The sequence below is a fragment of the Lissotriton vulgaris genome, chromosome 7 (genome assembly GCF_964263255.1).
Source record: "Lissotriton vulgaris chromosome 7, aLisVul1.2, whole genome shotgun sequence".
In the NCBI taxonomy this organism is placed as follows: domain Eukaryota; kingdom Metazoa; phylum Chordata; class Amphibia; order Caudata; family Salamandridae; genus Lissotriton; species Lissotriton vulgaris.
In genome coordinates, this window is record NC_141695.1 from 238,332,424 (window position 1) to 238,349,405 (window position 16,982).

General features: G+C 45.8%; 1 protein-coding gene across 1 annotated transcript in view; it reads left to right on the top strand.

Moving 5' to 3' along the window:
* Nucleotides 1-16,982, top strand: part of LOC147701281 (leucine-rich glioma-inactivated protein 1-like) — a 166,584-nt gene that overhangs the window by 70,049 nt on the left and 79,553 nt on the right. Inside the window, exons 2-3 of the mRNA XM_086930015.1 lie at nt 9,060-9,131; nt 16,851-16,922. Coding sequence (XP_086786141.1) covers nt 9,060-9,131; nt 16,851-16,922 — 144 coding nt within the window. The remainder of the gene's footprint in view (nt 1-9,059; nt 9,132-16,850; nt 16,923-16,982) is intronic.

Sequence of the window (16,982 nt, forward strand, 5' to 3'; positions counted from 1 at the left end):
AACATCCTTCGTGGGATAGCTCAAATCTAGCTTCTGGTTGTCGACGAGGCCTCCTGGTCCTCGTGGCTGCAGAGTCAAGCTTCACCTCTTCAACCTGAAATCACCCGACAATGGTGGGCATTCGTCTATTGTGCCCCTTGTCACTGGCTAGTGACCCAGATTATGTCCCCTCTCCTTTCAGGTTCCTCACATCTTCGATCCAGGCTTGGATCACATCGGACACTTTCCTTCTTGACGGCAGCAGCACTTTGCAGCAGATCGCCATTGAAATCAACAACGATTCCCGAAACCAAAAGACACCTATGCACCCGGCTTCCCTGGGTGAGGTAACTGGAGTACTCCAGTGCTCCCGTGGGTGTTGGCCCTAGAACCCCTTAAGTCTAAAGGGGCTTGCTCAAAGTCCTCTCTTAAGTGTCCTTAATCTTTAAATATCCAACCATGACTTTCCCCATAGAAGCTAACGGTGATTTGCGGCTGTGTTCTCACACTGCACGTGCCCCCCGTGGCTCCCCTGTGTCACTGCCTTGGGTGGTTCCTTGTGGTCCCAGGGATTCTACATGCTCTAGGTTTTGTGTCTAGTCAAGTCGTGGTTCTTATACCACTTTCTTAATATATGGTTTGGTACGCCCCTAGTGCTCAACGTATATTGTGCTAATTTACTGTGATATATTAAGTGTAACATATGTGCTTTGACCTCTAGCCTCATAAAAAGACTAGTAGGGTGTGTTTAGAATAAATACATATATTTTATATATATACCTGGTGTGGTTCTCCTTTCATTTGGTTGTTCAAGAGATTATAGATTGGCAAAACAAGCTGCTTTACATTCCTTCAAGACTTAGTCTGAAGGCTGCTCTGCATATTAACCACTAAGATAGCTTTCAAATAAGGTTGTCTTTCACCTGTCACCTCTAAGGGGTTGTTTGGACCGGTGCAAGGTGCCCACTATACCTATTGGACAGCATATGTCAGGCCAACTTCTCATAGTGGCGCAATCAGTGGTGCAGCCCACTAGTAGCATTTAATTTACAGGCCCTAGGTATACGGTACACAACCTTAAAGTAAATCAAATAGGTCAATCAGGTATGCACTAATTACATACATGGTTGTGGAATAAGCACATGCACCTTAGCACTGATTAGAGGTGGTAAAATGTTCAGAGTCCTAGGGCCAATAAAAACATTCAGCAAAACATGCAGGCAAAATGCAAACAGAGTGGAGGAAGACCACCCTAAGGCTGACAGGTATAGCAGTACCCCTAGTACCATATACTAGGGAGTTATAAGGGAGACAATTCTTTGTCAATTTATATTGCCCATTCACACATAACAGTTTTAGGGAAAGAGCACTGGCACTTCAGCCTGGTTAGCAGGCTTCAGATCACTGTCAGAGTCAAAAAACAGAATCTAGTAGTCCATTGGAGGCAAAAGATATGCGGACATCTGCAAAAATCCCTGTTTTCTTACAAACAGGCTGTGGCTAACCCCTTCATAGCTATCACTCCTGCGATGAGTAAAATCCTTACTTACTTAGTCATCGCTCATTGGCACTTCTCCTTCACCCACACTGAAAGTTTACAACTTGGAGTTTAAGTTTGATTCCATTTGTTCATTCATGTTGCCGATGAATGGTCTTACAACGAGTGGAAAAATGAAAGATGTCCCTTTTTGTTCAACAATTATAGGCGATCAATGAGTTAATAGAAGTGAATCCACTTCTACACACAGAAACCCCAGACGTTGTCCGAGGAGGAGCAGGGAGGCCGACTATTAACTCATTGATCGCCTATAAGACGGGAGATCAACCCCCGAGACTTGTAACGTCCACAAATGAAGTGAACTAGGTCCGCGGCTACAGCGATCCTTTAGACTCTACTTAATATTGAATGCTAGCACCAGAAGTAAACTCGGTGGCTCCTCCTGGACAGGGTGACATTCCAAGTAATTGAATGAAGAAATTGCACACGCTCACGTACCCAGAACAATTGATGTGGGTGACGTTTTTATTTAGTTGTATCCATATCAGCATCTTACATTACTAATAACTCAGAGGGAATCCGGAGTTTCATTAGTAGAGAAACTGTCCTGAAGAAGGTGTATATCGCCAAAAAAACGAAACGCCGCATCGACACTTGTTCTCTTGAACAATTTTAAATGTTTTTGTGTAATAATTTTTAACATTTTGTATTTTTTATATATAGTTATGTGATTTATGACTTTATGTATGTATACATATGATTCCAACTGTTGATACAACTGTATTATTTCTTCTCCCACTTCTGTTAAACTGCGCTCGTACTAGACATATGAATCCCGCTACCCCCAAACCGTTTTGCACGACTCCTCTACACTGGCGCACACACAGACCTCTCCGCACCTCCTGCCCCCTCTCACCCATGGAGATCCTCGACCTCTGCAAATCCTACCCTCACCGGTCACCCGCTAATATCCAGCCTCCCCCGGCCTCCAGCATCCCTGTCATACTGGGGACTAGCTAAACTCCCCGCTCACCTTGCTCGCCTCGGCCTCCTCCCCAACTCACAGCCATCCACTCCATTCCACTCCCCCAAACTCCCCCAAAACCTCTTTACTACATGCTTGTTAATTGTCGGTCCGCTGTGCGACATGCCACTGAAATATCAGAAACTATCCTTAGTGAAACCATCGACATTGCGTTCCTAACGGAAACCTGGCTCAAAGACTACTCGACAAGCATCCTGGACCTCCTCGCCCCTCCGGGCTATTCTATTCTCAGGAAAGACCGGCCCATCCAAATTGGCGGTGGTGTTGCCATCATCTTCATAGAGGAACTACAAATTTCCCTTGTCAATATTACTAATTACTCCACCCTTGAATACCTTGAAGCTGAACTCAAAATTCACGGCTCCCAACCCATTCGCCTTCACAACATATATAACCCTTCCGGCAATACTCAGCCCTTCGTTGATGAGCTATCCAACCTTCTTACACAATCCTCACTTTCCAATTCCCTCAACATTTTCCTGGGAGACCTTAACCTCCACTGGAATGAGCCCATCGATCCCTCTATCAACCTCCTTTCCCACCTTCTCGAGATCAATGACCTAGAGCAACTCTGTCACTCCCAACCCATTGCAAAGGTGCTATCCTAGATGCCATAATTACTAGCAAAGATCTAGCCCTCCTATCCAACATTGTTCCCATCGACTGGTCCGACCACCATCTCATACTGTTCTCTATAGCGGTCTCAGCCACTAAGCATGGGCGGAAAATCCGTTTCGCTCGCGGATTTTGCAGATTTTCGGTAAATTCGCAATCCGCGAGATTCGCGAATCTCCCGCAAAATCCGCGAGCAGCGGATTTTGCTCGCACTGTTCGCGTGAGTTCGCGGCTTCCCAGTACAACTTCGCACCCCGCGAATAAGTGCAAAATTGCAGAAATACGATCTTAGCAAAACTGAAACTACTTACCAGGTTCAAAAGTTCAGGCTCATCATTAGTAGCCATTTCCTGTAGTGCTTCCTGAGGGGCCCCTCCAGAGTTCAGTTGCCAGTTGCAACTATTATGTGACCCTGCTCTGAACCTCAGAATAGTTACACATATGCCACAAAGGTCCTGAATTACAGCTAAGGGAGACAAGCAGGAGCCAGGCTGGAAGTTCAAATCCATTAATCAGCCCCTAATTTATTATTGTCAGTTGGGGCAGGGCAGGTGTTGTAACTAATTTTGCAACAATGAAAGCACTTAGCAAGTGCAAAAGATCACTAATCAGGAAGCACTAAGGAAGCAGGTGCCAGCTAAAAAAATATTCTGTGACACATTAATCAGCCCCAAATTAATTCAGGTCACTTGAGGCAGGGAAGGTGTGCTTGCGTTGCCACAATAATGTACACTGACTGGACAACCAGAGGGTGCTGTGATGAAACAGAGGGTGGCATGGGTGGGCCAGAGGGTGGCATGAGTAGTCAGAGAGTGGCAGTGGTGACAGAGAGTGGCAGTGATGAAGAAGAGTGTCCCAAACAGGCTGGACACGTAGAAACAACAAGTTCGCGAAACTTGCGACCCGACAGGTAAGTTCGCAATTTGCGACATTGTACAAAACCCTCGCGAACTGGCAGAAACCCGCGCAAACACAAAAAATAAAAATCCGCAAATTCGCGAGAATTCGCGGATTTTGCGGATTGCGAGTTCGCAAATCCGCAAAATTCGCGAACGCGAGATTCGCAAAATTCGCCCATGCTTATCAGCCACTCCCCCGCCCACAAAAACCACTAAACCCTCGAAACTGACCAGAAATTTGAATAATATCCCCCCGGATGTACTGGAATCCAAACTCCATGCCCAACTTTTCGCCATCCCGCCCTCACTTAACGCAAATGAGCTTACAGAACACTACAACAAAGCAGTTGTCGAAACCCTAGACCTCCTGGCCCCGCTTAAGCTCAAAAACCAAAGAATTGTTCCTTCCAAATCATGGTTTAATACGGAGCTTAACAATGAAAGACGCTCAATGAGACAGACGGAAAGAACATGGAGACTGCACCCTTTCCCCTTGCACCTAGCTCGCCTGAGACTTGCAAGATCCTCTTACAAAAAACACATCTTTAAACAAAAAGCATCCTTTTTCAGAACACAACTTGACCAAGCCAAAAACAGACCCAGACAACTGGTCAACATTGTTTGCAGTCAATCCTCAGCCGCTCCACCTGTACTTATGGCCTCGACGACCAGATGCGAGGAAATAGCCCTCTTTTTCTCTGAAAAAATTGCGAAAATAAGCAATCCTTCCAGCCGACTCTGACCCCTACCTCCATACCACACATCCCCCCACCACACCTGTGTCCTGCCCACTCTCCCGCCCCCTCCACGACCCTCCATAATACTGATCTCACTCCCCCCTCCTATCCCTCCACCCTCCAAGATTCTAATCCCCCCAACACTCGCCCTAAAAATAACGCCGCTTGGCACAATTTCCAGCCAGTCACTGAAAGAGATGTCTTTGACATCATTGCAAAACTTAAACCCTCCTCCCACACTAAAGACCCCCTCCCTTCTAAACTCGTCCAAAACCTCAAACATATCATCACACCTGCCTGGACCTCGATCATTAACACCTCCCTAGCCACCAGCTGTGTCCCCACCTCCCTTCAACTGGGACAAATCACCCCCATTCTTAAAAACCCTACGGCTGACCCTAATGACCTCAACAACCTCCGTCCTATCTCCAACTTGCCCGTCCTCTCGAAAGTCCTTGAAAATGTGTTCTTCTTCAGCTTGACGGACATATTGAACTTTTTAACTTACTTGACCCCCTTCAATCAGGCTTCAGGAAAGGCGGCAGCACCGAAACCGCCATGCTTAACATTATAGATGACATTTACCACTCCCTCGACAATGGAGAAATCCAGCCTACTGATCCTCCTCGATCTCTCCGCAGTGTTCGATACCGTTAACCACTCTGTTCTTCTCAAAGTCCTTAAAGAACGATTTGGCCTTAATGGCATGACTCATAATTGGTTTGTCTCATACCTGCAGCACCGCGCTCAGCAAATTAAAATCCACAATTGCCTTTCGAACCCCTCCCCCATCTCTCTAGGAGTTCCACAAGGATCCATACTATCTCCCTCTCTCTTTAACCTCTTCATGGAACCTCTCACCCTCATTCTCAAACAAGCAGGGATTAATTATCACCTCTACGCTGACGATACACAACTCTACCATAAGATAAAAACCCATGCTGACATCCTCCACCTCAACAACACCCTCATCAAAATTCAAGCCTGGTTCCACTCGAACCATCTCAAACCTAACCCCAAAAAAACTGAAATTATTCTTTATTCCCAAAAAACAACCAGCTCCCCATTCAAAAGTGGATCACAGACCTTAACGCCCTCAACTGCTCCTTGTCCCTAGCCACCTCAGTCAAATCCTTGGGCATCTCCCTTGACAACTGCCTAACTCTCAACGTACACATCAACAACTCTGCCAAAGGAGCCCTCTTTACCCTCCGTAACCTTAAGAAAATTAAGCCCTTCATCCCAATTGATGACTTTAAACTGGCAGTCCAATCGCTTGTTCTATTGCGCATTAATTACGGCAATGCCATCCTCACCGGCATTCCCAAAACTCACCTGGCACCTCTTAAATCTGTGCTCAACCTCGCAGCTAGGCTTATCACGGACTGCAAACGATTTGACCACATCTCTCCCGCCCTTAAATCCCTCAAATGGCTCCCCATTGAAGGCAGATCCACATATAAAACCGCCTGCATTACGCACAAAATCCTCCACCAAAACACACCGACATACCTCTCCAACAAACTGACCAAAGCAGGCTGCACACGATCACTGAGAAGCTCCAACACCCTCCAACTTATCCCCCCCCTTCAGAAAAAGAATTCCACTCAGTCACGCTCCTTTTCAGGCAATGCCCCACTTATTTGGAATGCCCTCCCAAAAGACCTCCTCTGTAACCAGTCCTACCCCAGCTTCAAAAAAGAACTCAAACTTCTCCTTAATAAATACTGGGGGTTCTAATCCCTCCCTGGTAGCCTCGCCCCTCTGCATCACCCCACCTAGCTGCTCCGCGTATGACTTGTGACCACCCGCCTGGCCAACTCCCTATCCTTCTATCTGATCACCTTACCTCCCCTCCTCATGACCATCAGTTCTCTTGCATGTTTTTTGTATACTTAAGTGAGGCTTCCCGCTAACCTGTGACCGCTATTTGGTATTACTCATAGTGTCTACCAATTGTTTTTACTTTTTTATCTAGATGTCATGTATCCTATGTGGACTTGCTCTTTCTTTTATTATTCCATTGTCTGTGCTTATACACACTGTACCTGTATGGAAACACCTTGTAAAGCGCTCTGATACTCCTGGGTCTAGCCAGCGCTATATAAAAGCTCTTAAATAAGTAAATAAATATGTATGTTTTACTTTTAACAACAAACTCGTGAATATAGTTTTTGGGGAATTTGTGTATCACTTGTTCTGTCAGGATTTATATTGTTTAAATAACTGTCTAAATTACTGCTAGTCCCTCTTATATTAGTAAGTTCACTCTTTGTGTGGTTGTTTTGCTTGACATAAAAAAGGGGTGCATTGATAACACGGAGACATCTGACACTAAATTGGTTGGACCATACAAGTGGTTCAATTGTTGAACAAAAAGGGACATCTTTCATTTTTCCGTGTATATTTCGCCTGGTCCCAGACTTGTGAAATAAGGGGGCCTCCTTTATTTTTCTGTCTTACAACGAGTGGCTCCTTTCCTGCATAACAAAGATTCCTGCTAACTGCTCATAACCATGATCAGTTATGGTCCAATGCAAGGAGATTTTCCTGGAACACCTCACGGTGCCTCGTTTACTTAGAAACTCTGTTGAAGCCTTATAGAATCGAAAATGTAGACATTCTTTTATCTTCAACTTAAAGGACTTCAACCCTTTCTGTCCAGTGAGGAACCCTAACAATGAACACATGAGCTGACTTTAAAGCTCTCTTTTATCATAAAAAAGCATTCGGTGGCATCTCATGAGAGCATCTTTCTAATAGAGTGTTTCTACCCCTCCAGTCTCCCGATGTCTCCTGCTAGCATCAAGAAGCCTGATGATCATCAATAAGATAATATGCCAGTTTCACAGAGTAAGGCAGTGTAGGGCTTTACTCTCAAGAACAACCCTCTGTCTTTTCTCTATCTGGAACCAGAACTCAAGAAGTTCTGCTTCCAGACACTAATTGGAAACAAGTACCTTTTATACCTAAATCTTCATGAATATTTAGGTATAAAAGCTAAAAGGTACTTGTTTCCAATTAGTGTCTGGCTCGTGCTGATTCCACTCAGTGGCAAGTTCGTGCTAGAAAGAACCAACAATCATTTAAAACCATTTTACTGTGCTTCCATCAGGGAGAGAAAATGTGCTATTCATTGCATCATACTAACCCGAACAACCAACGTAATCCTCTCATTGTGAGCAGTTTATCAGTGGAATTCATACATTTGGATGAGTTTGTTTGATAATTCATATGTATACACAGAGGGATTCTGGGTCAACCCTTTTCATTCATTGGTTGGTTCAGCTGTCATTCACATTTTGCTTCCACCCTCCACATCATACAGCACGGAAGAGTCGGTGTGGTAACTAGCTCACTTGCACTGTGAGTGACTTTTTTTTGCCTTGTTCACACCTTCTAAAAATAAGTGCCCTTCAGTTCCAGGGATGGTGCACCAATACTTTACTTTGCCACAACCTTTTTCTTCCCATTCTTTATCATTACTTTTATTTTTGTTTCAGTGATCCTTGTGTGTTTAAAGTATGTCTTCAGGTTTAACGATGTTAAGCCGATTTCACCTCTTTTTTAAACCAATAAGAATATTCTTGTGATACGCATATTGCTAAAAAAAAATTCCATGTCTATTCTATGTACACCAGCCTGCGAGGAAGCACAGTGCTCTTATAATAAAATTGCATACTGTTGCTAAATTGTTTATTTAAAAATGTCAATGCAATTGTTTGGTTTGGGTGACACTGTCTTTCTTTTTTTTCTTCTTTTTTGTGACATATGCTTAGAATAAAGCGTAGATAAAAAGTCTATAATGGGGATGTTTTTCACCTCAGGGTTCAGAGCGACATCAGAGCGGCCGACTTTGAAGCTGGGGAACCAGGTTCATGTCTGGCGGGACGCTCAAACATCCTGTGATTCTGGACAAATCACGTTATCCCCCTCCAAACATGAATGTGTCCTCCTGTAATGCAACTGGTGCTCATGTAAAGCGCTCTGATACCTTCGGGTCGAGTTTGCGCTATATAAAAATGCAACAACAAAAAAACAACTCAAGCTTAACTCCCATTGTCTATTTGATGTCACTCAGAACCTCCGTTATTTATGGTTGCCCATCTAGAATTCTATATATAATGGCCTTTAGTAATAGTATGTACAAATTGAATGATGAAAATGCAAAAAGTAGGCCAGTAGGTGTTCTACATTGTAATTTGCATTTGACAGATATTTAAATTGCAGCCATGTGATGATATTCTGCAGATCTTGACTTCTCCGTTTTCTTTCCTTTCTTCCAGATCCTTTGTGCGTCCCGGGATCAGCAGCATCGAAGAGGGGAACTTTTACCACCTACCCCGGCTGCAGCTTCTGTGAGGGTTCATTGCGATGTGTGATGCTGAATGGCAGAGTCTTACTTTCTGTGTGTGATGGGGTGGTCTGGTGAGAGGTCGGTGTCTGAGCGAAGAGTGAGCAGGCCTGGGGCAGAGTCAGTCACATATCCGGTCTGGCATATGACTGGTTCTGCCTCGTCTACTCAGCCCGTCTGTGCGGACTCAAGTCCGCTACACTCCGCGGTGATGTTTCCTTCTGCCTTACCAGGTCTGTGAATCTGTCTACTACGGCATCTCCTGCATGGATCTGTGTTTCATCCCATTGTCAAAGGTTCAAATCCCGGCGGGTACTCTCTGCTGTTCATTCTCCTCAGGTCGATGAAAATTGTTTTATTAAGTAGGGTAGCACACATAAAATCTGGTATTATGCTCAACATGCCCTTGGACATGAAAGCGCCTTAACAAATGCCATGTGTTAGATGCTTGCCCATGACATTGGAAGAGAGCCCTGTCAGTGCCCTGATTCAAGACAGAGATAAGATGCCTGTGGTTCCCACTAGTAGGGAACAGAGGAAGACCCGTACAGGGGGGAAAGGCTATGTTAGTCATGCAAGACCTGTCGGCGGCATTCAACACCGTCCTCCATGCAGGCCTCCTTTTAAGACTCAGGGAGATAGGACTGAGGGGGACGGTGCTGGACTGGTTTCAATCCTTTCTAGCCGACCGTCGGCAGGTGATCTGGGCTCCACCGTTCTCCGCGGAAATGCCATCGCTAGAGGTGGGGGTGCCTCAAGGGTCCATTCTGAGCCCCACCATCTTTAATATCTACATGGCCCCTCTGGCGAGGGTAGCGGAGGCTTATGGGGCCCGGGTCATCTCATATGCTGATGACACGCAGCTCCTGTTTACATGCAGGAAGGGAGAGGTGTTTGACGGCGACAGAATCAAAGACTGTCTGAGCGCAGTTTTCACGTGGTTTCAGCGGCACAGCCTGAAATGCAACTCGGATAAGTCTGAGCGGCTCTTTTTTGGCTGTGTCCCTGATCCTGGTTGGAAGTCGTGGTGGCCCCAGGATATGTTCCCTCCTGAGACGTCATCTTCCCAAGTGAAAAATCTTGGAGTGGTATTTGATGACGATCTCTCTTTTCGACCCCACATTTTGGGGCTTTCGGGGAAATGCTTTGGCATCCTTAAGATGCTCAGGAGATTCTTGCCACTGCTTTCCCTGCAATACCGTGAGATCGTAGTCCAGGCGCTTGTGGGATCTAGGTTAGATTACGCAAATGCGCTTTTTGCAGGTCTGCCAAAGTACCTTTTGTCCAGACTGCAAATTGTCCAAAATTCGGCGGCTAGAGCCATATTCGGCTTGCCAAGGAGAGCCAGTGCTTCAGTGCTGCTCAAAAGGCTGCACTGGCTACCTATCTCTAGCAGAATAAGGTTCAAAATCCTCACGCTGGCATTTAAAGCCCTGCATTCTATTGGCTCCCGCTACATCAGGAAGCGTATTGCTCCCTATGTTCCGCGGAGGACGCTGCGGTCTGCAGACTTGGCAAAAATGGTGGTACCTGCTGTGAAACGAGTCCGGATGGGAGGCCGGTCCTTTCAATATGTGGCGGCTCGTTTTTGGAACGAGCTCCCTCTCTCCCTCCGTAAAGCTAATAATCTTCTGGCTTTCAGGAAGGAGCTGAAGACCGTGCTTTTCTCCATATGATCTCCGTGACTGCTGCGTCTCTGCCTTGTGTTTCTGAGTTTTTCAGGCCTCTTTGCTAAAGCGCCGGGACACCCCTTGGGGTAGCCGTGCGCTCTAAAAGTACGGTTATAACATAACATAACTTTCAGAGGAAAGGCAGAACTTTACTATTCCCAGAGAATGGAAGCGGACCTGTTGTGCCAGCTACCAGATGCAGCGAGGGGTATATCTCGTGCCCACTACTGAGAGGATAAGACAGTGCGGCCCTTACGGGGAAGAAAGTGAGACATGGTCGCTAACACTTAATGAGAAATAGAATTTAGCTACTAATTATTAGTGGGTAGGAGGGCGACCTGTGGTGTTCACTGCCAAGACAGGGATGGAGGCATGGGGTGCACTCCATCAAGTATGAGAAAGGAAAATCTGTGGACCCCACAGCCAGGTGATAGTGGGAGGTATGATGCTCGTTATTAGCAGGGTGACTGATGGCGCCTGCATGTGGTGGGGGAGAGAGGGCGTGAGACCTGCAGAGCTCACACTTGGGGAGTCCAAGGGAGGCTTGAGGTTGCACCACTGATGAAGGAAGTGGATCCCACAACCAAGCAGAGAGATAATCAGTGGCGGTCACCAGTGAGAGAAGTGGGTACATGGGGGGCCAAATTTATCCACAATATGTGTGATACAAACCAGCGCAAAAAACTGATTTTTGGATTTATTTTAAATTGTAAAACATGTTTTTCTCCTGGAACATAGATATAAAGTAATGCAAAGTAGTGCTTTACACTACCTTACACTAGTTTTCATCAAGTAGGCATACCATGGTTGGTATATAGACACTCCCATGCGCCCTCCCATGGTTTTTGATGCAAATCCTTATCTACTAAAATAGGTAGACAGGGATTTACATCAAAATATTACACCCTCTAATAGCAGGCGTAATGTGTGAAAAACATTTTTGTCTCAGAAGTTTTCATGTGGGCCGTAATGTACAGCAAGCATTCAAATTTAGACATCCTTTTAACTAAGCTTAGTTTTTTCTACTGGAAGAATACCTATGCTAGACATCATGCCCACACCCTCGGTGGAAGGCAATCTAAAGTGCATCAGTGCAAGGCGAGAGAAAAACAGCATCACCTCCTACTAGATATGGCGCTGGTAGTTGTGTTGTCTCCCTTTCACTCAGGGCAGCAACTTTGGGTGATGCTGCGAGTTGAATTCATTGTACATCTGCCCAGTGGTGTCTATTGCCAGGAGAGATAAGCTTGTGATGAAATAGTCAGGGTGACCAGGGTTGGGTTGGAATACAAAATAGGCCCGGGCATGCAAAAAAAAAGTAGCCCACATTTGCGGATTGCCTTTCCGCAAAAAGCTGCTTCAGTGAAATTTTAGGAAAAGAAGAGGCGGGTCTCTGAAAGAGGCATGTGTTCTTAACTTACACTTAGATAAAAGAAAGGCAATTTCTACCGACACTCTTTCTGCATTGATTAGTGGGGCCACTTCTGCTCAGGCCCCCCCCCTGCCCAATTTGCATACATTATTAGGCTGAACCAGCGAAGGAAAGGGGGTAAAACTTCCACCCGCCCATTTGTCAAAGGAAGGTAATAGAGGCATATCTGCCACCAGAAAGCCCCCTCAGCCCCCAAGTGGGCCATTGGCAGCATCCAAATAGCACAGACAGCCCAAATCGGCCCCCACACTCACCAAAAAAGCAGCCCACAGCTGGAACTCGCATGCCCAAGCGCCTGCCTTACCAATCCAATCCTGAGGGTGACTGTGGGGGAGGGTGGTATGGATTGGGGATTTGGGGTTCCCACTGGCAGAAGATAGAGAGACTGGTGGTGCCCACTACCAGGGGAGGAGTGAGGTTGATCTTTCATGGCCTCTTCCATACACCGGGTAAACACTATGATGCGTTCCACTGGGGTGAATGAGTGGCAGAGGAAATAAGAGGATGGGACAGAGACAGAAGTAGAAATAGAGAACAGGTGTGGGAGGTAACAGGCGAGAGGAAATGGGAAGTAAAGTGGCACGGTGAATCAAAGCCCTAAGGGACCCATTGAACCCTGACAATTGCTATATTTTACTACACCAACAATAGGGAAAGTTGCCATCGCCTGGCTTGCACCAGGGCCCATTGCATATTTGCTGTGCTTCTGGAGTGACTGCATAATGCCCCATGGCTGGGGAGAAGTGGGCTAGAAGTGGGCTAGACAGCCATAGTGAGCGCGACCCAGAGAAGAAGGGCGGCAGTAGAGCTTACTATTGGAAAAGGGGTCTGGTGCCACTAAACCTATGTCATGATATCTCAAAATGTAATCTAGCTCTATAGAGCGACTCTGTCAGCTGCAGAACCGTGCACTGAGGGCCTCATTTATGGCATTTTGGCGAAGGGCAGAGCAGCAAGGCACCTTCCTGCGCTGGTCTATGCCACAGTGAAAGGGCAGGAAAGCACTATATTTAACAAAATCGCTGCATTCCTGCCTGCACTGGTGCCGTTTTGGCAGCCCAGTGCCAACATAGACACCCTTGCACCTCCGTTGCAGGTAGGATTGTTTTTGTGCAGGAAGAGGCAACTTCTTGCACCAAAAAAATACTAAAAGGCATTTTCCGCTCTCTGTGTGTGCTGCATAATTAACCACACATGGAGAGAGGACAAAATTAGAATCAATTAACATATTTCTCCTCGTTACGCCTCCCTTTAGGTGGATTAAGGACTCGATGCTTCCCCAGGTTTACACGACTTTGTAAACCTGGATCAGCGTCGAATTCCATGGGTGTTGCATGCGAAAACCCACTGCCACGCCCATGGAACGCCTCCCGGGCACAGAGTGAGGCAACGCAGCGCAAAGCGCTGCATTGCCTCATTCATGATTTATGAGGTCACTCAAAGCCACTCAGGGTGGCTCTGCTTGGCTTCAAAAATCTATGAGAGCCCTGCGTCACTCACGTACCACTTCACGTGGTGGTGCAAAAGTGACGCAGGGTTGTCATAACGAAGCCCCTGAGAGAGAGAGCGCACCATCTCTCTTGTTTGTGGTGACCGCCTTGCATTTCAGTGCGTTCCCTAAGACAGGGGAACACCTAGGGATGGATTTAGCTATCTATCAGCGTACAGGGTCGGACTGGCCATTTCGGGCACCGGGCAATCCCCCGGTGCACCGCACGGGTGGGGGCCGGTTTTGGGTCCCTGGGGGGCGCTTTGTTATAGGGCCGTTTTTGCAGCATAGCTGCAAAATCGGCCCTTTACCAAAATCGGCCGAAAATCTGCCCCGGCAAAGAGCTCGGCGGCACCCCCAACCCCCCCACCCCAGTGGGGATGGGGGGGCCGGCCGAGCACTTTGCCAGGGCCGGTTGTGGTTCCCAGTCCGGCCCTGTCTGCGTATCAATATACAACTAAACAAAGGTATGCACAGAGGGTCTGAAATTTCCGCCACACTTTTAAGCTTTATTTCCGCAGAGCATTCTTTCAAAGTACTGCGGGTCTGACCTCTCAGCGAGCTCTTGTTGATCTATCTGTAGTGTACGCGTTCCCAGGGCATGAAAACGAAAACAACAACAAAATCATTCTCGGTACGGTATCGCCATCCTGTGGCCAATTGGAAAACTACCACTAAAATGGTAAAAGGGACTTGGTTATCTGAGCTGCTGCTACTTCCTGGATTTACATTTTCCCCTTTAGTTCTGTGGCACGCACAGTGCCTACAACGGGTGTCCTATAGGAGGGAAACTGCTACTCTCCTATATCTCTTGTTTGTGTTAGACCTCAGATCTCTCATTGGTTCTACTTCATATCTAGTGCGCTTTTTATGTTGTTCGTGTGTTGTAAGCGTGATTATTGGGACCAATTCATGAAAGGAAAGAATTCAGCAGCTATGGCATGTATGATCTATGTATGTCTGGTCGTAATTTACACGTGTTTGATTTATAAACATTAAAACCTGCGTGTGCTTGCCTTTATTGTGTATGTTATCTGTAGTTTAGTTGCCTTTACTTGTATTATTCACCTCCATTGATAACTTCCGTCTGTTTGCAAACCCTCATGTCTGCATTTTCCACACTGCAAACAGTGCCCGTTTGTAAAATTAGGAAATCTGTCAGATTTTATATTTTTCCTACATGAATATTTGTCTTTCATCAAAAATATGTATCCAGTGATTGCATTCCCTCCCTACACGCATCTAGTTGTTAAAGAGAATCTGCTCACACAATCAAAGTCTGGAGTTGTTATTAACAAAAGAAAAAAAAACAGTGAATCACATATTAAGTTGAAGGTTCCTTGGCGAACTGTGTTGGAGCATGCTCAACAAGCAAAGGCAAAGCACACATTTATGGAATGTTCGAAAATAGAAGTCATAACAAAAGAAGAAGATGAACTGCAAATTGTGTAGTGTAGCAGTTTTCTCTTCTCAGGAGAAAAGATCTGGGGCCTTATTTATGAAAAGTGACGCATCGCTGCGTGAAAACAGCGATGCGTCACTCTCACTGCGCACTCCTTGCGACACCAATGATGCGTCATATTTAATGTGTGATGCATCATGTCGCAAGGAGTTACAGATACGTCAGTATTTCTGACGTATCTGTAAGCGCAAAAGTGACGCATTGCTGGAGTGTGTCACAAAAGTGACGCAACTCCAGCAATGCGTCCTTTCACATGGGGAAAGCCCCATGTGAAAGGGCTTGCGTCAGTCTTACGCCTGCTGTGGGGCAGGCGCAAGATTTTGACGCAACAGCGTCCTAAAAGTGACGCAGTGAAATCTCATAGATTTCACTGCGTCACTATTACGAGGCTTTTTGCGGGGGAACGCCCCCTCTGCATACATTATACCTGACGCAGGTATAATGTGGCGCAGGGGTTTAAAAAGTGACGCATCTACCTAGATGCGTCACTTTTTAAATATGGCGCAACAAGGCGCATGTTTTACGCCGCCGATGCGTCACAAAAAGTGACGCATCAGCAGCGCAAAACTGACGCAAGGCCTCATAAATGAGGCCCCTGAAACGGAAGCTTAGAATGTCCGAGATGGGCATTTGTAGCATGAACCTTAAACAGGTCCAAAACAAGTTACAGTTACATTAATGAAAGTGAATGTGCAGTATCCCATACCACCCCCATGCATCCTCCCCATAATAACTGTTAAGTATTTTTGTGAATCATATATACTTCACATATGCAGAAATGATAAGTTTCTCACATGTAGCACAAGTTGATCTATATAGAATGTTGTGAATTGCACCTTTGGCGCTCCGGTTCTAGGAATGGGCTACTTGTCGTAATGTGTCTCTCTGCTTGTGGTTGCTTCACTTCAAGGAAACAGTCAGTGAGTCTTGTGGTGCCTGCGAGCGGTGAGGTGATGGCTAACTATTGCAAAAGGAGTGCACATTTCATTATTTAAATGTACGAGGAGAGCTCAAGCAGGCACATTTCTAATTTGCGTGAGAGCTGAAAATCATTGCACCATGGACAATATTTTTACAAAACAACAAATCCAGCAGTAGCAATGTATTAGAAACTAAATACATCTATCCCATCCTTGCTGCTGCAGTCATTGTTTATTGTTGCAATTAATTTGAGTGCATCTGCTAGTGGCAACGTTTCTTAGCATACAAAGGTTGTCTGATAGATTCAACTCAACATATGATTGGGTTCTCCTTTGGATATGTAGGAAGAATCAAATCTTATATTTCTTCTTGACTTTCACGCCCAGACTGGGTTTGGGGTCCTCAGAGGTCCATCTTCCTAGCCCTAGAGTATGGTTTCTTCCAATCGAGGGGCGGAACTCATTCACCTTCACAACATGTGTTATCCACAAGTGTTACTCTCTTTATCGAGGTTGGCAATGGGCATGCATCAGTAGCGGGTACCATAACAAGTCCAGTAGGGAGTTGCAGCATTCATTCTACCAGGTGTGCCTACTTTAAACCGCAACCCATTTATAAAATTTAAAGAAACCAAATGCCATAGGAGACACCTCATAACTCCCACATATTATTTTATTGTGTTCAGACCTGATGGACGGCATGGTATGAATTTCAACAACCTTAACCTGTTTTTTTGTCTCATTTTTCAGGTTGTTCAATTACAACAGGTTCACCTTCATCAGGGACAACGCATTCGTTGGACTCCTGCACCTTGAGTATCTGTAAGTAGGAAAGTTTCAGGAAGACATAATAATTTCACAGCATGAGCTCTGGAACATTTT